This window comes from Podarcis bocagei (genome assembly GCF_964188305.1).
Source record: "Podarcis bocagei genome assembly, chromosome: 16".
Classification (NCBI taxonomy): Eukaryota; Metazoa; Chordata; class Lepidosauria; order Squamata; family Lacertidae; genus Podarcis; species Podarcis bocagei.
Genome location: NC_138142.1, coordinates 22,641,227 through 22,663,594, shown reverse-complemented (window position 1 = coordinate 22,663,594; position 22,368 = coordinate 22,641,227). Strand labels below are relative to the sequence as shown.

Below are 22,368 nucleotides of genomic sequence, written 5' to 3'. Positions count from 1 at the left end.
GTGAGCAGTGAGAGGTGCTTCCGGTCTGTGGCTGATCTTGGGGTGAGATTCAGTGCTGGCAAATCCTACCTGTGCATTTAAAGCTGATTTGGCGCTCTTGCGTGACAATTAAGGAAGGCAATGGGGAAATTCCCTAGAAAGTGTGGGGGTCACACTTGTTTCGGTGCAGCATCGCCTAACCTCCCCTGTAAACGAATCAGGCCTAAAGCCAGGGTTGCCTCATCCACCTCCCAACAAATTGGAGCAAATTCCTTTCAATAAGCAGTTTGTTACAGAGGATAAGGGTATCGGTAGCTAGCCATGATGGCTTTGTTCTCTCTCCATTGATGGAGGCAGCATGCCTGTGAGTACCAGTGCTAGGAGTCAAAAGCAGGGAGAGGTTCTCCTGCACATAGGTGCTGCTTTGGGGCATCCCGTTGGGGTATCTCATGGGTCGGCAAACTAAGGTCTGCGGGCCAGATGAGGCCCAATTGCCTTCTGGATCCAGTCTGCGGATGGTCCGGGAATCGCCGTGTGGATCGCCAGCGCGCACGTTCTTCCCCTCTGCCTCCCTCTCCCTCCCACAGCGGCGCCAGCAGTGCCTCCTCCCTCCCTCCTCCTGGCTTCTCCCCGCCCTGCGTAGAGGAGGAAGGGGGCTGGGCTTTGTTGGTGCCAGCAGCAGCCCCATTTTAAGCAGCCCCTCTCCGGGGCGCTTTTGTGCACCACTCATTGTCCCGCCGCTGCAGGTAAGCAGGTAAATGGGTAAGCAGCCACCAGGGCTCATGGTGCTCTTTCATCATTCCCCCCCCAAAAAAAAAAAATAGTCCGGCCCCCCACAAGGTCTGAGGGACAGTGGAGTGGACCAGCTCCCTGTTGAAAAAGTTTGCTGACCCCTGATCTGGTTGGCTGCTTTGAGAACAGAGTGCTGGACTTGATGGGCCATTGGCCTAATAGCCAGCATGGTCGTCTTCTGTACTTACTTTCTTAACCCTATAACACCAGGGTAGCCAATTTGGTGCCTTCGGGATCAGGAGCTCCGAAACAATCTTTTTATGCCACCGCCCCCTTGGCTCTATAAACTCACCCCCAGAATTCCCTACCCTATAGAAAGCATTATTCAGAAGAGTGGTTTGCAAGAGCCTCTAAGGAAGGTAGCAATGCAGTAAACATTCAAAACAGGAACAATTACAGTGGTGCCTCGCAAGACGAAAAGAATCCAGTCTGTGATTCTCTTCGTCTAGCGGTTTTTTCGTCTTGCGAAGCAAGCCCATTGACAGATTAGCGGATTAGCGCTATTAGCGGCTTTTAGCGGCTTATCTGCTGATCGGATCAGCTGATAAGCGGCTTAGCGGCTTAGAAAAAGGGGGGGAAGGAAAAAACCCCAGCAGGAACTCGCAAGACATTGTCGTCTTGCAAAGCAAGCCCATAGGAAATTCGTTTTGCGAAGCACCTCCAAAATGGAAAACTCTTTCGTCTAGCGAGTTTTCCGTCTTGCGAGGCATTCGTCTTGCGGGGCACCACTGTATTTGCACATCTATTCAGAATCCAATAAAAACTCAGTTTAATTAATTCAACAAAACAGATGAACATGAGCCAGCGATACCAGCCTTTTAAAAGTCTGATAGTCATTTACACCTCTAGGCTCCCCCTGCTGCCCCCTTCCCTCTTTTAAAAAAAGAAATTAATATTTTATTAAAAGATTTTAAGTTATAGAGAATAAAGTGGTGAAAGAAAAATAAATAAGAGAAAAAAGTTTTTAAAAATACATTAAGAAAGAAAGATACAGTATAATACACCAAACTGAATCAGTTACATTTCCATACATTGTTATATACAAATCTGAATACAGTCATACCTTGGCTCCCGAATGCCTTGGGAGTTGAATGTTCCGGCTCCTGAATGATCGAAAACCGGAAGTGAGTGTTCAGGTTTTCGAACGTTCTTTTGGAAGCCGAACGTCTGACGGGGCTTCTGTGGCTTCCGATTGGCTCCAGGAGCTTCTTGTGGCCAATCAGAAGCTGTGCTTTGGAAGTTGAATGTTTCGAAAGTCAAACGGACTTCTGGAACGGATTCTGTTCGACATCCGAAGTATGACTGTAATATTATTGTCCTAATATGCACTGTGGGTTAAACCACAGAGCCTAGGGCTTGCTGATCGGAAGGTTGGCGGTTCGAATCCCTGCAATGGGATGAGCTCCTGTTGCTCGGTCCCTGCTCCTGCCAACCTAGCAGTTCAAAAGCAGGTCAAAGTTCAAGTAGATCAATAGGTACTGTTCCGGCGGGAAGGTAAACGGCGTTTCCGTGCGCTTCTCTGGTTCGCCAGAAGCGGCTTAGTCATGCTGGCCACATGATCCGGAAGCTGTACGCCGGCTCCCTCGGCCAATAAAGCGAGATGAGCGCCGCAACTCCAGAGTCGGTCACTCATCTTGCTTTATTGGCTGAGGGAGCCGGCGTACAGCTTCCAGGTCATGTGGCCAGCATGACTAAGCCACTTCTGGCAAACCAGAGCAGCGCACGAAATGCTGTTTACCTTCCCATCAGAGTGGTACCTATTTATCTACTTGCACTTTGACGTGCTTTCGAACTGCTAGGTTGGCAGGAGCAGGGACTGAGCGACAGGAGCTCACCCCATCACGGGGATTCGAACCGCCGACCTTCTGATCGGCAAGCCCCTAGGCTCTGTGGTTTAACCCACAGTGCCACCCACGTCCCGCAACTCTTTTTAATCCTCCCCAAAAGAAGCTCAGCCACTCTGATCTCCCCCCAGACAGCTCAGCAACTCTGGTCAATCCTCATTGACAATGGGTAGAACACTGCCAGTTTTTTTATACTGGGAGTAGATCTTACTCTCTTGGGATTTGGACGGGCCTGATCTAAAACATCTAGAGGGCACTGCTTTGGCTACCCCAGGAAAAGATATCAATATGGGATCTGTTTCGGCATCATTTTTGCAAAGCGTTCCTCTTTTCCCCGGCCCTAGTCTGTGTGGCTGCCCAGAGCGGAGGCCTGGCGCTGGCAGTATTAAAAATTCAGCTGCTCCGAAGGACCAAGAAACCTCCCATTTAGGGGTGAGGCACAGACCTCTCGCAGCAGGAGGAGCTCAGCTGGCACTGCAGGGAACGTCCTCCACCCAAGCGCTGATGAGCCTTTGTTTTTTAGGAAGAATGGGAAATCTATCAACAGCCTAATGTTGTCTGCCTTTTGTGTCCTGCTAATGGTCTTTGCCTCCAGGCTCTTTGGGCCGAGCATTTAATAGGGCAACGGGGAGCTGAGAGGCAAAGTGGCCCTGTCCCCCAAATTAAGAGCATTTAGATCTGGTGAGCTGTTGTCCCCCTGGGAGGTGAACTCGGGTGGCCTGCTTCCTTGATCTATGGCAGCTCTGGAACCCAGACAGTTGCCTCCCTCCCTCCCTCTCTCCTTGCATCTGTGAGCTATATGTACAGTCATGCCAACAAAACTCCCAAGGTGTGTGGGATTTAAGCCCCAATACAGACAGAGGAACATGGGTGGCACTGTGGGTTAAACCACAGAGCCTCTTGGGCTTGCCGATCAGAAGGTCGGCGGTTCGAATCCCTTCAACGGGTTGAGCTCCCGTTGCTTGGTCCCTGCTCCTGCCAACCTAGCAGTTCGAAAGCATGTCAGAGTGCAAGTAGATAAATAGGTACTGCTCCGGCAGGAAGGTAAACGGTGTTTCCGTGCGCTTCTCTGGTTCGCCAGAAGCGGCTTAGTCATGCTGGCCACATGATCCGGAAGCTGTACGCCGGCTCCCTCGGCCAATAAAGCGAGATGAGCGCCACAACCCAGAGTCGGTCACGACTGGACCTAATGGTCAGGGGTCCCTTTACCGTTTACCTGCTGGGTCAGGCCAGTGGTCCATCTAGTCCAGCATCCTGTTCTCACAGTGGCTAACAAGATTTCCATGGCGAGGTCTCAAGCAGGACATGAGCGCACGAGCACTTTCCTCTCTGGTGGCTTCCTGCAACTGGTATTCAGAAGCATGACTGTCTCCCAAACACGGATGCAAAGCACAGCATCCTCATCATGGCTAGTAGCCATTGATAGCCTTATCCTCCGTGAATTTGTCCAATCCTCCTTGAAAGCCATTGGAGGAAGTCATGCTTCAGAAGAACCTATTGCTAGAAACCACAGTCATGAAGAATCACTCTTGTGGCTCGGGTCCTTCTTGTGTTCTTCCCACTGGCCTGAACCAGCGGATTTTAACCCAGATTCTGACATTTGCTGTCAGGGGTCCCTTTACCTTTACCTTACAGACAGAACAGGCTGACAGGTGGAGATTTGCTTGTACACCCATGTTTACAGATGCTTCGTATATTTCATTTTTTAAAATGAAGCATGTTCAGCACCAACAGTAAGCCAGATATTTGAAGCTGGGCACTGCATGTAGATTGACACCCAATACATGTGCACATTAAGGAAAGGACAACCCCCCCCCCCCCAGGAATGGAAATTCATTTTTTAATAATAATTTATTTAGGGGGGGTTACACAAAGTTTGACATTCTTTAATTCCCTTTCAATATAATAATTTCTTACATTTTGGCTTCCCCCTCTGTGATATAGCTGTTAGCATTTCCCTTTTTTAAAGGGAAATTCCCTTATTCCGAATAGGATTCCTCGCAAAAAAAGGAAAAAGTTGACAGCTATGCTCTATGATGTTCCTGTTGCATTCCTTTATCTGCTGCCACAACGGCCACTTATTTTCTATTGTGTATTATAGCTTGTATTAAAATCATTTATTAATTTTCCTTCCCTTGCCTATTATTCAAATATCCTGCTCGTGATTTCATTTCTGTAGTTCTTTTCTCAAATACAGTGGTACCTCGGGTTAAAAACTTAATTCATTCTGGAGGTCTGTTCTTAACCTGAAACTGTTCTTAACCTGAGGTACCACTTTAGCTAATGGGGCCTCCTGCAGCCGCCGCACCGCTGCCGCACGATTTCTGTTCTCATCCTGAAGCAAAGTTCTTAACCCGAGGTACTGTTTCTTGGTTAGCGGAGTCTGTAACCTGAAGCATCTGTAATCCGAGGTACCACTGTAGTCTGAAAAGGACCTCCACTGTTTGACAAAGTTCTCATCCTCTTGGTCTCTTATTTTTGCTGTCAACTTTGCCATCTCCGCCCAGTTCATTAACTTTAAAATCCATTCTTCTTTCATTGAGACTTCCTTCCACCTCTGCACATACAGAATACTGGCTACGATAGGAGCATACCTAAACATCTTTTGGAATCTCTGCCCCTATAATCCCCAGAAGAAATGCTTCAGGCCTCTTGGGAATGGCTATTTTAAACATCTTTTTAAAATTCATCATGTATCATTTCCCAGAAGTCTGTCGCCTTTCTGCAAGCAGGGGTGGAAATTCAGAGGCATCACGAAGCTCCGTTTAGCTCTCGCTCTCGCTAAATATGGAGTCACACATATTATTAGTTCACCCAGTGAGCTTCGTGGCCGAGTGGGGATTTGAACCCTGCTCCCGCAGGTCCTAGTCCAACATGCTAACCATTACACTGCCACTGGTGCAATATGGTTCCAAGAGCATTCCTACCACCTGTCCTTAAGGCTGTGAAAAGCTGAATGGAAACTGGTAGGGCTTTGGAACTGACATGACACTCCGTCTGGGTGAGACCTCAAGAATCTGGTGGCGCCCAGCTGTCGAGGCTTCATGTGCATGCAGGTTTGCGCAATGCAACCTCGTGTGCTCTCCCTCTCGCACGCGACGCTGGGAAGTGTGAAATTAAAAAGTACAAATTAGTAGACGAGAGCCTACAATTAGAGCCACAGTTGCTTGCCAGGGCCGGGACGACGACGGTTTCTGCCAACATAAACAGCTATTGCAACTCCCTGTAGCTGGCTCCTCCTCCTCTCCTCTCCTCTCCTCTCCTCTCCTCTCCCTCCACCCCACAGCGGTGTTTATTTAAGCCAACACATTGCGCTGCTAATTGGGTAACATTTCGGTGTGAAAATAGGCATTTAGAAACACGCACACAACAGCAGCAGCAAATAAAAACAACCGTAAGCTTGCGGCATTGCAAGGAATGTCAACCGCAGGAGAAGGTAACCTTAAGCAAATAAAAAAAAGTATTTTCATTCTCTGGAAGAGGACACAGCTAGTGTCAAGGAAAGGCACCCTTTCCAATGCCCAGGGAAGGCCTTCTCTACAGTTTCCATTTCCAGGAAAGGCCTCTTCCTTCAAGCCCCAGCTAGCTCCTTTTCTGCCCACCTATAGTCATGTTGTCTGCAAGAAATGACTCAAATCACCCCATCACTTCTGTGATAAACTCCACCATCTTCCTGATGACACAATGTGAGGCCTGGCCGCCTCTGAGATGGATGTTTCTGTGGCAGCTCTACCATTAAAGACTCTTCCACCCTTGGGCTCGGGAGAACTTCCAGCAGAAAAGCAGGAGTCCTCTCTGCCCAAGGGAAGGACCAGGGCCATAGCTCAGTGGTAGAGCACCTGCCTTGGGTCCCAGAAGTCCCAGGTGGCATCTCCAGGTAGGGCCAGGAATGTCCCCAGTCTGAAACACTGGAGAGCTGCTGCCAGTCAGTGCAGACACTACTAAGCTGGGTGGTCCAAGGCACTTCCTTATGCTGTCCACCAGGATGAGGTGTATCCTAGTGAGAGGGCCATAGCTCAGTGGTTAGAACAAGCATAGGCAAACTCGGCCCTCCAGATGTTTTGGGACTACAACTCCCATCATCCCTGGCCACTGGTCCTGTTAGCTAGGGGTGATGGGAGTTGTAGTCCCAAAACATCTGGAGGGCCAAGTTTGCCTGGGCCTGGTTTAGAACATCTGCTTTGCATGCAGAAGGTCCCAGGTTCAGTCCAAGGCATTGCCAGGTAGGGCTGAGAGAGACCCCTGTCTGAAACCCCAGAGAGCCACTGTCACTCAGTGCAGACATCTAGCTCAGACATCTCAGACATCAATGTAGTTCTGTTGTATCTTGAGCAGCTAGCTTTCCCTTGTGTCTCAAGCAGCAAGCTTTATATTGTGCATTGAGCAGCTAGCTTTCCAGCCTCTCTCCCTAACTTCCAACCACGTACATTTACTTTTGGGGGAAGATGCTATCAGAAAACTCCCTTTTAGGAAAAAATGCACCCCCTTTATCTTTCACATGGCTCAGTTTGTGATGGCTCTCGTCTCTCTGAAAATGCTCCTTTACCAGGAAGCCCAGCCAAACCAATTCGGTTCCCCTACCGAGGAAACTCGGTGCACACCGGGGCTCCATCGCATTTGTGGGGAGGGCAGAACGAGAGAGGTGCAGTGGTGACAACTTTTCTTTAAAACAAGCTGAACAGCGTCCTTCCTGCTTCCTTTTTCCACAGAGAGCCTTCAACGCCCTCTGCCACAGCACTCATTTGTACGGCAGGAGGCTGGTCTTGGAATGGGCTGACTCGGAGGAAACAGTGGAGGCCCTGAGGCGGAAAACGGCGGAGCACTTTCACGGTACTGTAGCACATATGTACTATTTCAGTTGTCATTTCTGTTGATTTTGTTTTCACTGATGATGATGATTTAGTGGAATTTGTATACCGCTTTTTTTGTAACCTGCAAGCCATTGTCTGTCAGGGCCGAGGTGTGGCAATAGATTGTTGCACCTAGAACAGGGGTCTGCAACCCGCGGCTCCAGAGCCGCATGTGGCTCTTTTACACCTTTGCTGCGGCTCCAGGGCGGATACTAGTGAGGGGAGGAGGTGCATTGTGCGCCCCGACACTCCCCACTGTGGCGGGCGCTGTACTGGCTGTGATGTCGCATGGGGGCGGTGCATGCGTTAGTCGCGCACCGTCCCGACATCGCCTTCCCGCCCGCAGTCAGATCGCGGCTCCGGAGATATATTTGTTTTAAATGTCGCAGTGGTTTTGCGGCTCCCAGTTGTTTTTTCTTCGGAAACGGGTCCAAGTGGCTCTTTTTGTCTTAAAGGTTGCAGACCCCTGACCTAGAATAATGAAATCACAGAATTGTAGAATTGGAAGGAAACCCATGGGGGTCATCTGGTCCAGCCCTCTGCAATGCAGAGATCATAGCTAAGGAATCCCTGGCAGAAGGCCACCCAACCTCAGTTTGAAAACCTCCACTGACAGAGAATCCTACCACCTTCTGAGGCTGCCTGTCCCACTGTTGAACAGTTCTTACTGTCAGACAGTTCTCCTTAGTGTATTGTCGAAATTGCCTTTCTTGTAACTTGATTTGGGCCCTACCTCCTGGAGCAGCAGAACACAAGCTTGCTGCATCTCCTAAGGGATAGACCTTCAGACCTATCATATCACCTCTCAGTCTTCTCTTCTCCAGGCTAAATATACCCAGCTCCCTCGACTGTTCTTCATAAGGAATGGTTCTCCTCTCAACTTGTTCAAGCTTTGCCCCGACCCTATTGCTCTTTTGCCTTAGCTCAAATTAGGTTGTGCACGTGGATATTCAGGGTGGGGGGGGGGAATGGCTGCAGCTTAGTGGTCCTAAATTCAATCCCCAACATCTTCATTTCGGGAGTGACCCCTGAAACCAGACAGGCAGAGCTACTGCCGGTCAGTGCAGACTATAGTGAGCTAGATGGACCAAGCGTATGACTCAGTATAACCCCGGAGAGTTGCTGCTAGTCAGTGTGGGCCGTTGACCAAGATGGCCTGATTCAGTATAAGGCAGCCTCCTGCATTCCTGTGCCAGGCTTCTAGTACAGTCGTACCTTCAATCCCGAACGCCCTGGAACTTGGACGTTTTGGCTCCCAAATGCCGCAAACCCGGAAGTGATTGTTCCAGTTTGTGAACGTTCTTTCGGAAGCTGAAACACCGGGCGGGGCTTACGGGGCTTCTGATTGGCTGTAGGAGCTTCCTGCAGCCAACCAGAATCCGCGATTTGGTTTTTGAACGTTTTGGAAGTTGAACGGACTTCCGGAATGGATTCTGTTCGACTTCCAAGGTATGACTGTATTTGTAGCAGATGGGTCCCATTCACTGGCCCCATTTTGCCTGCCAACGGCTGCAGTTGTACTCTCCCATCTAATCATCTCATCTCAAGGCTTCTCCCCCATCTCATCCCATCCTCACAACAACCCTGTGAGGTAGGTTATGCTGAGAGAGGCAGGGGCTGGGCCAAGGTCGCACCCAGCCAGCTTCTTGGCCGAGTGGAGATATGAACCCTTGTCTCTCCCAGATCCTAATCCAACACTCTAACCCAGGGGTCAGCAAACTTTTTCATCAGGGGGCCGGTCCACTGTCCCTCAGACCTTGGGGGGGGGGGGGCTGGACTATATTTTGAGAAAATAATAATGAATGAATTCCTATGCCCCACAAATAACCCAGAGATGCATTTTAAATAAAAGGACACATTCTACTCATGTAAAAACACGCTGATTCCTGGACTGTCCACGGGCCGGATTTAGAAGGCGATTGGGCCAGATCCGGCCCCCGGGCCTTAGTTTGCCTCCCCATGCTCTGACCACTACACCACCAAGTTATCCCTTCTCTTCCTAAAGAGGGCCCTGAAACCTGGATTCACAAAGCCCCACATAGCTCCCTCCGGTTAGCCACTGCTTCTGCTGTGCTGCCTCTGTTGACGGGGATGTGCAATCCTACTGAAAGGGAGAAGGCTCCTCTGAGGAGCAGTGGATTAGTCTCTTTGGATCAGAGTCCCAGCATTGACAGGCCAGAGACGGAAACTGCTGTCCGACGCAGCTATCGACAAGCATTGACAGGTGCAAATGTACTGGTTGGCAAATATTAGTGTAAGGCTCTCGTCCCCTGTCCCCCCCAACCTAGCACTGGGAATAAGACGTAGATCAATGGTCTTCCTTTGGCTCAATCTCCCCCTGCCCACTTTGCACTTCTCGGAAAAGAGCTGATGTCAAGTCCCTTGCTTGTCTGGAGGGAGGATGCAGAGGGGCCTGCGCTGAAACCGCAAAGATAACATTTTGTGTTTCTTGCTCCACCCACTTTTGTCTCTGGCTCCGCCCACCACCAACACACGGCCCTTGGGAGTTTGCCCAAAGGGGAATGTGGCCCTCGGGCTGAAAAAGGGATCCACACGTTGTTGTAAACGTTGGGACCCCACCACTGCAGACTTGAGGTTGAGAGAATCCACACAAGATCGAGGAAGGTGTTGAAATGGAATCAGGATCTTGGATAGATGAGGCCTAGGGGGGTCACTCAGAATCAATTTATCCAATGCCAGGGGTTGAGAACCTCTCCCCTGCAAGTCAGAATTGGCTCACCACGCCACTCTACATGGCCCACAGAGCCTTTCCCCCCAAACCACACATCGCATACACAATCCCTGCGGAAAGCAGGCTGGAACTCCCTGTTCAAAAGATGGCGGGTGTACAATTCAGTCCTGTTTGTTTCAGGTACACGAGCAAGTTCCCTGCAGCAAACTCACTAGTGCACTTGCACCTTGCAGAAAGCAGGATTGAACTACCTGCACATTAGCTGATGGGCAGAGAGCTCAATCCTGCTTAGTCGCTATCTTCCTTCCACCCTGCTAGCCCTATGGGCTGACTTTGACAGGTAGGTTGGACAATACTTTAAAACACCTGACGTCATTACAATCGGGCAGCATCCTCCACCATACCTGAAGACAGCAGACCGGCTTAGGGTGGACAGGCCAACCCATGCACGGTGCCCAGAGCTCTGTTCTCTGACACTGCACCACCACTCCCTGCCCACCCCGACCCCCCAGCTTATCGTACCTGAGGCAGCCACCTCACTTTTCCTAACGCAGGAGTGGGGAGCCTTTGGTCCTCCGTATGAATGGCCATTTCTCTCGGCTCTACCAAGCATGGCCAGTGGCCAGCAATGTTGGGCATTGTAGTTCAGCAACATTTGATGGGCCAAATGTCCCCCACTAATGTTCCCCCAATGGTAGGGCCGGCCTTGAGATATGCATAGAGCAACGGAAGCAAACCCCCGCAGACTATGGAGTGCTGAATGCATTTCTGAAACCAGTGCTTCTGATTTTGAAAGGCAGGAAACAAACCACTCCCTTTCCTGATGAGGTTTTACACATTTGCAAACAACTAATTGTATGCATCGCCTTTTTCCCCTCTGCCAAAGCCTAGACTACTATTTATTTTTATTTCTCATATCTGTCCCTCACTTCTCCAAGCCAGCAAAGAGGGAACATGCTTCTGGGGATGTGTTTGTTTGGGGGGGGGTTGGGGGGGGAGAGAGAAAGATGCTGGCAGAAAAGCCAAGTGCAAGCGGGGGCAGAGAGCGAACGCTGCTAGCTGTGTGCTATTCATCCAGAGGGCATTTCAAACAGCAGGCCCGCAGCAGAGAGAGGCTTTCAGCCCCCATTTCCCGGCTGCAGTACCTAGAAACCCGTTGGACAGAGCATAATGGTGCCGGAGGTATCTGCTCGAAAAATCTTTGTTTGCTGTTCTCTCGGGTCGGAGGAAATGGGTTTTAGTATTTGGCTACATGCTCCTCTCTGCCTTTCCTCTCCGGCCCCCTCCTTCCATCGCCGGTCCCTTTTGTTGCTGGCAGACCACACCATGCAGAAGGTCAGTGCACTTATCCACTCACCTTGGACGCTGTGACCTCTGCAGCTGGCAGCGTGCCACTTGTCCCTGAAGGGCTGGCTTCCGTGGACAAAAAGGGATCCAGCCCCGATCTGCTTTCCTTGAGGCTGAGGATTGGCTTTTACTGGGGCAGGCAGCACATAGGCAGGGTCTCTGGAACCATAGCTCTTTCCCCAGGGTTTATCTGGAGTGAGGGATTTCCGCCCCCAGCCCCAGGGCCGTGTTTTCTCACAGGTGGCTTTCTGGAGTCCGCATGCCAGCAGTGGCTGTGGCAAAAGCAGACGACGCATCTCCACCCCGGGACGCAAGACGCATCACCACGGTTCAAGTATAATAATAATAATAATATTTGTACCCCGCCCATCTGGCTGGGTTTCCCCAGCTACTCTGGGTGGCTCCCAACAGAATATTAAAACCACAATAAAACATCAAACATTAAATACTTCCCTATACAGGGCTGCCTTCAGATGTCTTCTAAGCGGCAGGTAGTTGTTTATTTCCTTGACATCTGGTGGGAGGGCGTTCCACAGGGCGGGCACCACTACCGAGAAGGCCCTCTGCCTGGTTCCCTGTAGCTTCACTTCTTACAGTGAGGGAACCACCAGAAGACCCTCAGAGCTGGACCTCAGTGTCCGGGCTGAGCAATGGGAGTGGAGACGCTCCTTCAGGTATACTGGGCCAAGGCCGTTTAGGGCTTTAAAGGTCAGCACCAACACTTTGAATTGTGCTCGGAAATGTACTGGCAGCCAATGTAGGACCAGTGTCATATGGTCTCGGCGGCCACTCCCAGACACCAGTCTAGCTGCGGCATTCTGGATTATTTGCAGTTTCTGGGTCTCCTTCAAAGGTAGCCCCACGTAGAGCACATTGCAGTAGTCCAAGCGGGAGATAACTAGAGCATGCACCACTCTGGCGAGACAGTCTGCGGGAAGGTAGCGTCTCAGCCTGCATACCAGATGGAGCTGGTAGACAGCTGCCCTGGAGACAGAATTGACCTGCACCTCCATGGACAGCTGTGAGTCCAAAATGACTCCCAGGCTGTGCACCTGGTCCTTCAGGGGCACAGTTGCCCCATTCAGGACCAGGGAGTCCTCCAACCCCACCCGTTCCCTGTCCCGCCAAAACAGTACTTCTGTCTTGTCAGGATTCAACCTCAATCTGTTAGCCGCTATCCATCCTCCAACCTCCTCCAGACACTCACACAGGACAAGGAGTCATTCCAGCCAGTTAAAAGCATCAGAGTGCAAAGCAGGGACAGTGATGGGGTGTATCCTCAGGAGGATGGGTACCATTCCAAAGGCTGGCCAGAACCCCAGGCCTGAGGGTCTTCACCTCTGATGCAGATAAGCCATGAACTGTCCACATCACGACAACCCTAATTTGGGGGAATCCACTTTGCAGCTTTTGTGTTTCTTTTGGGTGTCGACGAAGGTGGCAGTGAATGGGGTGGGGGATGCTCAGAGGACCCTCAAGAGAGGAATTGTGCCCCTGTGGACCTCCTTGGCAACTTCAGCTTCAGAACAGCCATTATCGTTTTCTTTTGTCTTTCCAACGAACTTGATATATATCCCAACTGTGTTACCTGAATATGCGGTTATCCTGTAAAAACTTGACTCCTTTTCCCTGGCTGACTTTCCCAGTGCTCTCTCTGTTCCACCGTACAGGATTCCCCCTCTATTAATTTGCTTTGCATTGTATTTTAAATACTTTTTTATTTACCCAGGCTTTCTCCTGCCCCCAAGGTGCTGAATCTGGTCACTGAAGCTGGGCTCCCGTGCTTAGCAGTTTTGGGCTTTGTGTTTTATCCGCTGCTATAATGATGTGGCAATCAATATTTTTGCACTTCTGATTTTATGCACCAAGTTTTGTACGCCACTTAAGCGTTTTTCTTTAATACTAAAGTGGGGGATATATTCTTAAACAAAATACTGGCAAATCCTTACACGCATGACTTTTCTCGACGGCGAAGGCTACTGGTGCGAGACCCACCTCCAGATGCTGTCCTCCTGAGCCGTACCTGTCTGTTGTTGAAGTCAGTGTCAAGTTCCTCTCATCGTGTTGCAGGCACTGGCTTCAATGTCTCTTAATCTTGCCTTGGAGCACCTTGTGTCCCTTCCACGCTTTCCAAAAGTGACGTCCCCAAGTACCTTTCGTTGGCCTCACTGGCGTAACCTGACTTCTGTTGAACGTTGGCATTGCAAGAGCTCGTTTGCTGCATCTCCTTGGTCTCACGCATGGGAACTTTGCTTTCTTCATCTATTTATTTATTGCATTTATAACCCATTTATAACCTTTTCTCCAAGGAGCTCAAGGTGGTGTGTGTGGTCTCCCCCCCCCCCAATTTAATCACCACAACAGCCCTGTGAGGCAGGTTGTGCTGAGAGCCAATGGCTGGTGGCAGTGGTCACCCAGTGAGCTTCAGAACCTGAGCAACACAATTGCAATTCCCAGTACAGTCATACCTCTTGTTACGTTCGGTTCAGGTTACATCTTTTCAGGTTGCATCCCGCGGTGACCCGGAAGTAACAGAACAGGTTACTTCCCCTGTTTTGCCGCATGCGCAGACACTCAGAATGATGTCACACGCATGTGCAGAAGCGGTGAATCGCGACACGCGCAGACGCGGGTTGCGTTATGCTCATGATGCAAACAGGGCTCCAGAACGGATCCTGTTCGCAACCAGAGGTACCACTGTAGCTGGTATTTGGAGACATCTTACCTCTGACACAGGAGGGAGAACGTAGCCATTGTACCTAGTGATCCCAGACAGCCTTACTGTCTGTATTCCGGATTGCAAGGCCTCTCAAGAGCACCGCTATCCCTTCCAGAACCCAGCAAGGCTTCCTCCAAATCCTGGGCCTCGCCCATTCCTTCTGCTCCCAAGCTGAGCAACCAGCTTCCTTCGTGACTGCCTGAATTTTCCTCTCTCCACTTGCGAGCTCCGTGATGGGTTTGCGAGACATTTTAGTGCCGAGCACGGCAGCCGTCAGCTCCTGTGCCCCCCCCCGCCCTTCCTCCCCACCCCCCACCCCCTTTAATCGGAGGCTTGTTTTGGAAATATTTCCGAGTGAGTCAGTAATAATCCTGTGCACACTTCCCCCCTCTCGGGAGCCGCGGTTCGTGCGGAGGAGGTGCCCGCTCCCAATCCCGCTAAATTACTATTGACTTGTGTTCCGTGCGCTCCACAAACATTTCACTCAGCCGTCACCAGCAGGGCCGGCGGTCTCCTGCCAGGGGTAACTTGGGAGGCCAGCTGCGCGAGGCCAAGCATCCTCCTCTTCCCCATCGATCAAAGAATTAAACTGACAGGAGGGGAAAATTTTCAGGCCCGGCTGAGGCTTGGGATGGAGGGTGGGGGGGAAGCGAGCACGCCTTGGACGGAGGGGGGCGGGACGAGACGCAAATGGAAAGTTTGGGAGGTCGTGGGGGTCCAGGATGTGGGGAGGCGGGGGTGTCTCTGTTTCATATGTCAGGCGCTGAAATGATGAGAGCAGATTTAGCCAGAAGTGCTTCATCCAAGCCTGGTTGTGTTGTGTTGTTTCTTTTCTCTCTCCCCCCCCCCATTTTTATTAAATTCTTTCGACATATAGCAACATCATACAGATAAACAATGCTTTTTCTGGAAAAAAGGCGGGGGAACTGACCAAAAAGGAAGTTAGTTTATTGCGGGCCCAGTCACAGTGCCACAGCCCCCTACCAGGCAGTGGTTAAATGTAAGATGTGATTAATAAACGTAAGCAGACAGTGATCTGGAGTAGCAATGGCCACAACTTTATTGATTACAGATATAGGTAGATTTTTGGTTGAGCCGTTGGGCGTATATCCGTTCCAGCACACCCAGACAAAAAAAGTTTAATTTTTATTTTTTAAAAAGTAAGGGAACTCAGCTAAAAAATAAACAAACCCACCCTGCAGATAAATAACTGTAACCCAGAAGCCGGTGTTTAGGCAATGCATGCAGAATAACAATCAAATAGCACAAGATCATGGGTATAGGAAGGTGATAGATGGTTAACCAGAAAGTTTTGTAACTTGTGGTGAGTCCCCTGTTTTCATTTTTCGCCGTGTACATAATTTGCACAAAGAGTTGTTAAGAAACTTCTTTTTTAAAGTTATTGATTTGTTAACAACAGCAAAAAGTGCAAAACGAGAGAAAGAAAGCAAACAATGAAAAAATCTAAGCCATAAAGCAGTGGTTTATGGCACCTGTGTGCCATGGCACCCTCGGGTGCCATGAATAATGGTCAGGGGTGCCGCAGGCAACACTGGCCTCTGTCCCTCTTTCCTTCCCTCCCTCCTCTGATTGATGCCCTCTTCTGTCTCTCCCTCCCAAGGACTTACACAGGTGTTTGTTGCAGCGGCCCTGGCTACAAGCTCTGCAGGTGAATGGTGCCTCTGGGGCTGGCCAGGGAGGGCTTCCCAGGCCCCTGTGGGGCAGTGTGAGGAGGCACCTCTCTTTGGGGTGGAAGGGGGCAGCTCAAGAGACCAGGGGTGGCAGCTGCCCAGATGACTCTCAAGGAGAGGTGAGAGGAGACTGAGGGAACACTCCACAAGGCAGGGTGTTTGAAAAAGGGTGAGAAGCTGCCAGCTCTGCAAGCAAGGGGTGACATAACTGGGCTCCTGAGTGCTTGGGACTTTCTAGTTTAGAGACAAGGCAAGTAAAAGGAGGCATGTGAAAAGTTTATAACCCAGAGAAAGTGGGTAGAGAAAAGTTTTTCCTCATAATGCTAGAAATCGTGGGTGTCCCATGAAGCTGAATGCTGGAAGAATCAGGACAGATAGAACAAAAGGACTTCTTCATGCAGCTCATAGTTAAGCTATGGAAACGTAACTCCCACAAGAGGCAGTGATGGCCACCAACTTGGATGGCTTAGGAATAGACAAATGCATTGAGGACAAGGCTATGAGCCACAATAGGGACGCAGGTGGCACTGTGGGTTAAACCACAGAGCCTAGGACTTGCCGATCAGAAGGTCGGCGGTTCGAATACGCGCGACAGGGTGAGCTCCCGTTGCTTGGTCCCTGCTCCTGCCAACCTAGCAGTTGAAAAGCACATCAAAGTGCAAGTAGATAAATAGCGCTTTGGCAGGAAGGTAAACGGTGTTTCCATGTGCTGCTCTGGTTCGCCAGAAGCCGCTTAGTCATGCTGGCCACATGACCTGGAAGCTGTACGCCGGCTCTCTCGGCCAATAAAGCAAGATGAGTGCTGCAACCCCAGAGTCGGTCACGACTGGACCTAATGGTCAGGGGTCCCTTTACCTTTATGAGCCACAATGACTATGTTCTGCCTCCACTGTCAGAGGCGCTAGGCCAAGAATCTCAGGTGGGCAGAGTGCTGTTGGGCTCATATCCTGCTTGCAGGTTCTCTACAAGCATCTTATGGTTGGCCACCATGAGAACAGGATGCTGGCAAAGATCACCAGTGTTGAAGCAATGAGTCTTCAACATCGTTGGACTGGTCATGTTGTGCGGATGCCTGTTGATCGTCTTCCAAAGCAACTACTCTATTCCGAACTTAAAAATGGAAAGTGTAATGCTGGTGGTCAACAAAAGATGTTTAAAGACTGTCTCAAGGCAAATCTTTAAAAATGTAGTATAAACACTGACAACTGGGAAACACTAGCCTGCGAGCGCCTCAGTTGGAGCCTTTACCAAAGGTATCATGGACTTTAAAGACACTTGAACTCAGGACGCAAGGGAGAAACATGCTAGGAGGAAGAAGAATTGGCCTCCAAAGTCACTTATGGACTCATTGTTAAAACCGTGTTTATGGAAGACAATCTTACTCGGCTACAAGTGATCGCCAAAGAAGAAAGAAGGACTAGATGGGCCACTGGCCTGATCCAGCATACTCATCTTATGTTCTTTTGTTAAAATGAAAATCCACCCACCTAGCCCCCCAATCAGATTTTTATTTTTTAGCGAGTTAGCAAATCTGTAGAGACAAGACATTATTTTTACCTCCATTAAAAAATAAATAAATGCATGCAGCCAAATCGTAATCTTGTCCCAGCCTCGAAACAGGTGTGGGCACCTGTCTCCAAATGACGCCTTCCCTGGCTCTCAGTTCTGACGCTTGGACAAAGCTACATCAAGTCGTTGGTGGGATAGGAAGGGCTCCTGTCACTCTCCCCCCCACCCCACCCGCCGCCTATTCCATCTCCCGCAACGTTCGTAAAAAGTACAAGAGCAGAAGTACAACTTGGTCCTGGCATTCTGTCAAGGAATTAATTGGAAAAATAAAAAAAAATCATTAGATGGGGGGACTCCAGAAATGCAAAATTGTTTGGTCGAGGACGGAGCAGGGGAAAGCACGGCTTTTGTCAGGTTAATTTCTCCCGTATTGATGTTTTGTGACATTTACTTGTTGTTTATCTTCGGAAGCAGCTGTAATGCTAAAAGTAAATGCAGCAGCTTGTCCTATGTGTTTATTTTACACCCTCTCCCCGAGTCCTGCAAGTACATTTTATTTGTTTGTTTGAGATGGGTGTTTTGATGGCTGAGATCGGGCTTTGAACAGCTGTTCCCCACATGGAGAGCTGCTTTCTAAAATTGCGGAGGAAGTGCAGAAGGGGGGGGCGTGTTTTGCAAGGAATGTTCACAGTGAGCCTCTGCTGTTCACTTGATCCTTCTCTGAGTTTGGGAAATAGTAAAGGAGATATCTGTATAAAATATGTATATATGGCTTTGTGTTTTCCCCTTTACTCCTCTGCCAACTGCTTAGTTTTTCTTCCTTTCCCTAGGCTCTATGAGGTTTCCCCCAAAAGAAGCCTGTTTGCCACCTCTTGCATGCTCTTTCCACATTCCATGACTGACACTTGCCCTGCAGAAGTTAAACCAAACTTAGTTTGGTGAAGGAGTGGGGAGACTTCATTTCCCCCTATTCTGCCCATTAGCACCCAGGATTGGTTGAAATAGTGTGAGGTCACGGAATGCTGACGAACAGTCTCCAGGGGAAGGGCCAGTCATGGAATGTGGGCAAAGCATGCAATAAATGTTGGGCAGGGAGGGGGCGGCTCTCAGAGTCTAGAGGCAGGAAGAAGCTCTAAGGTGTTGGTAGAGAAGAGGGGGAAAGAAAAATCTGCTGAGAAACAAAAGGAAATGGAGACGGAGTGAGCAGAGGAAAGTACGGCGGGGGTAGAAGGCAAGAAAGCCAGAGGCGTCACAGTGAGGCAAGAGATGCAAAGAGGAGGAGGAGGAGGGTGATGATGATGATAATTATTATTATTATTATTATTATTATTATTATTATTATTATTATTATTTATTTCTACCCCGCCCATCTGGCTGGGTTTCCCGAGCCACTCTGGGAGGCTTCCAACCAAAGATTAAAAATACATTAAAACATCAGTCATTAAAAACTTCCCTAAACAGGGCTGCCTTCAGATGTCCTCTAAACGTCAGGTAGTTGCTTATTCCCTTGACATCTGATGGAAGGGCATTCCACAGGGCAGGCGCCACTACCGAGAAGGCCCTCTGCCTGGTTCCTTGTAACTTCACTTCTCGCAGTGAGAGAACTGCCAGAAGGTCCTCCTTTGGGCATTAATTATACTTAGTGGGGCTCTACATTGCTATTCTGCAATGTGGTTGTGGTGCTAATGGCTGTTGGTCAGGTGGGGGGGGCAGGAATACGTTTCCTCTTCTTTTCCGCTTTACGACCTAGCCAGTTCGTCAGCTCCTTCCTCAGTTTCCCTTCCGGAAAGTGGTGATTTTGAAAGATCCCGTTCCACCCCTTTGAGAAAAGTGTGCATGGTGCCCGCGAAATATTGTCAAGTTCATAGCAGTGAGCAGTCAGAGCGGGAAGCAATTCTTTCCTCTTGCATCTCAAACGCTCCTCATGGGCTGCTCTGAGGCAGTTGGCAAAGCCACCTAAAGATAAAGGCAGGACTGCGAGGCCATAGCCAGGGAAATCCTGGTGCGGCTCTGCAGCGGAATTGCGCAAGCCTGCTGCATCAGACCAGTGGCCCAGCATTGTTCAGCATTCGGTTCTCACAGTGGCCAACCAAATGCCTGCAGCAAGCCGCCAAGCAGGACCCCCAAGAGCCCTCTCCCCTCCTGCGGTCTCCAGCAGCTCGTATTCGGAAGCATTTGCTGCCTCCAGCAGGGCATAGCCGTCGGAGTCAGGAAAAAGCAGAGTGCAGCTCTGAACGCCACCATCTCTGCAGGATAAACTCTTTGCCCTTGTGGCCTGTTTGCAAGCTCCTGCGTGGCACTTGGTGGGCAGAGCGCCAGCTAGGTGGGCCTCTGGCCTGACCCCACGGGGACCTTCCTTACATCCTTAGCTGCAGCCACCATGCCTTGCCCTTCCGCAGCCCCAGAGGTGGCCACATTTGGGCTGCGGCGGCAGCATCTGTTACTGCCTGGAGGGTCTTTTCTGATTGCTGGCTGGAGCAGCCTTGCGGAGAGAGCCGCGGCAGGAGGGGACCGGCCTCAGTGACCCTTCTGCCTCAGTTCCTGCCATGTTACCGACACCACCCCCACCTGAATCGGGGGGGGGGATGGGGAGCTGCTTCCTCTCCCGCATTTAGAGCCACAGCCTGGCTCGCTTGCCTGGGGGTTTCCCTGCATCTGCACACCAGCTCCCCATTCTTCCCACCACCGCCATCAGCTGCCGCCACCGTGCTCTCATTACGCCGCGGCAGGTTCGGTTTCTGGCGGTCTTTGTGCAGTGGCATCGCCTTGCTGCCCTTGCAGCAAGAAGTGATTGCTGAGAGCTTCGTTGGGAGAAAACTCTGGTCAGCGGACGAAATAAATTGATTCATTTGTTCACACTGGGGGAGGGGGAGACAGAGAGAACAATCATGTGTGCTCTTCTGGAGATTCTTGCTAGAAAATCCATAGAATATAAAACACAGAAAAGGTTGGGGTTGGGGTTAGGACCAGTTAGCACATCATGACCTCCTCAATGAATAAAAAGCTCCAGAGGTCATGTTACATACGTCACAGTTGCCAAACATCCATAACAGATGTGGGGATCTTCGCAGGAGAATATTCTGGTGGGTTGTGCCCCATTGGGAAGAGCCGCAGCTCGTTGGCAGAGCATATGGAAAGGAAGCTGTCTTCTAGTGAGCCAGGCAATTGTCCCACCCAACTTTGTGTTGCTAGAGAACAAGGTTTCAGGTGGGACACATTCCCAGTCCTACCTGGAATGTCTTCATGCCGATTGGCTGCTGGGAGCACAAAGCGACAGCTGCCTGCTTCCCCCTCAACACAACCTCAACTTTTTCTCGCTTGGCCCTTTGCAGATTCCCCGACAGCGAAGAAAACAAAGCGGTCAGCTGTTCTGGAAGAAATCCTGGAGAAGCTGGAGGATGAAGGGGGTGAGGAAAGCAGCTAATGCCACTGGCCCCAGAACGATGAGGTAAGGGGAGGGGTCTCTCTTTCTTCCTCTCTACTGTTAACTTGATAACAGGGAAGGTTATTTGAAAGAAGACGTAAGAGAGGCTCCTCCATCCAGTTGTAAACCTCTTTTGTTCCTATTGTTCCGCTAAGGCCGGGTGGGTGTAGTAAGGTGTAGTTGTCACAGCACTGGACTAGGACCTTGGAAGACTAGCGTTCAAGTCCCTGCTCAGCCGTGAAGCATGCTGGGTGACCTGGGGGCCACAGTCTCAGCCCCTCAGCCTAACCTAGCTCGTAGGGTCGTTGTGAAATATAAAGATGCAAGGGAGAGGAATCTTGAACGTCAGATTAAGCTCCTGGAGGGAACGTGGGAGATAACATTGCTAATAGGTCAACAGTCTTTTTGAAGCCTAAGGGCTGTGATACCCTGTGGGCAACCTTTTGGGAGGGGGACAGGACTGGGGACGAAAGTGGATGTGGGCAAGTACAAAGGATGGCAGAGGAGAGAGTCCCGTGAGCCAGGCATGTTTGGAAGGATGCGTTTGACCTGGAGCAACAAGGCTTCAGCTTAAAGTAGGGCATCCCAGACTTACAGGCAATGGCGGGTGGTTCCGATTGGGCAGAAGGGAGGAAGGCCACCAGTAGGTGGGGCTAGAGCCAACAATAGCCAGAGCCCATAACAAGCAGGTCCTAGTTTTGTCCGCGTATCCTTCTCCCTGTTGAATTAAAAAAGGAGAATTTGGAGATTAAGGAGGAGGAGGAGGAAGCTAACAGCCTTGAGACCTCCGGAACCGCCCTGAGACCTCCAGGTATATGGTGGTATATAAATTCAAAAAATAATAAGCCTGCCCCCAGGACTGGTTGCAGTTAAGAAGGCAGGCAGGTGGGGGCTGGTTGAGGACAGTCTGAACATGGTGGGGCATTGTCCAATTTCCCCCTAGTGGGCCAAGCTCCTCTGATCGACAATTGAAGAAAGCAGAAGAAACCATTCCTTCTCTCTAGAACTAAGGGCCTGGATTCTGGAAGTCATGCTTGCTGTTTTCCCTCATGCCCCCACCCCACCCTGAGGGGGGCTGCAAAGTTGGGAGAGCGCTGTCCTCCCCTACCATATTTAGATGTCTTAAGCTATAACCTCTTAGCTGTTTCAGGTTGCTTTTGAATTGTGTGCCTGTTTGCCTCCTTGCGGGGGACGGAAGGGCAGGGTGTAAATTCAATAAATATCGAACATAAGAAGTGCCCGCTGGATCAGGCCAGTGGCCCATCAAGTCCAGCATCCTGTTCTCACAGTGGCCAAACAGATGCCTTTTCTGGGAAACCAGCAAGCAGGATGCGAGCACAAGCGTCCCTCCCCTCCTGTGGTTTCCAACGTCTGGCATTCAGAAGCATCGCTGCCTCCGACGGTGGAGGCAGAGCAGAGCCCTGCAAAGTGTTGGTTGTCACTGCCTCCTGTGGCAGTGAGTTCCACGGTTTAACTGTGCAGTGCATGAAGAAATATCTGCTTTCGCCTGTCCCGAATCTT

The 22,368-nt window shown here is 50.3% G+C and overlaps 1 protein-coding gene across 1 annotated transcript in view; it reads left to right on the top strand.

Moving 5' to 3' along the window:
• The window catches only part of RBM19 (RNA binding motif protein 19), a 107,507-nt gene that overhangs the window by 72,150 nt on the left and 12,989 nt on the right, over nucleotides 1–22,368 (top strand). The window contains exons 23-24 of the mRNA XM_081175258.1: nucleotides 7,325–7,445; nucleotides 20,756–20,871. Of these exons, the coding sequence (XP_081031384.1) occupies nucleotides 7,325–7,445; nucleotides 20,756–20,847 (213 nt within the window). The 3' untranslated portion in view covers nucleotides 20,848–20,871. The remainder of the gene's footprint in view (nucleotides 1–7,324; nucleotides 7,446–20,755; nucleotides 20,872–22,368) is intronic.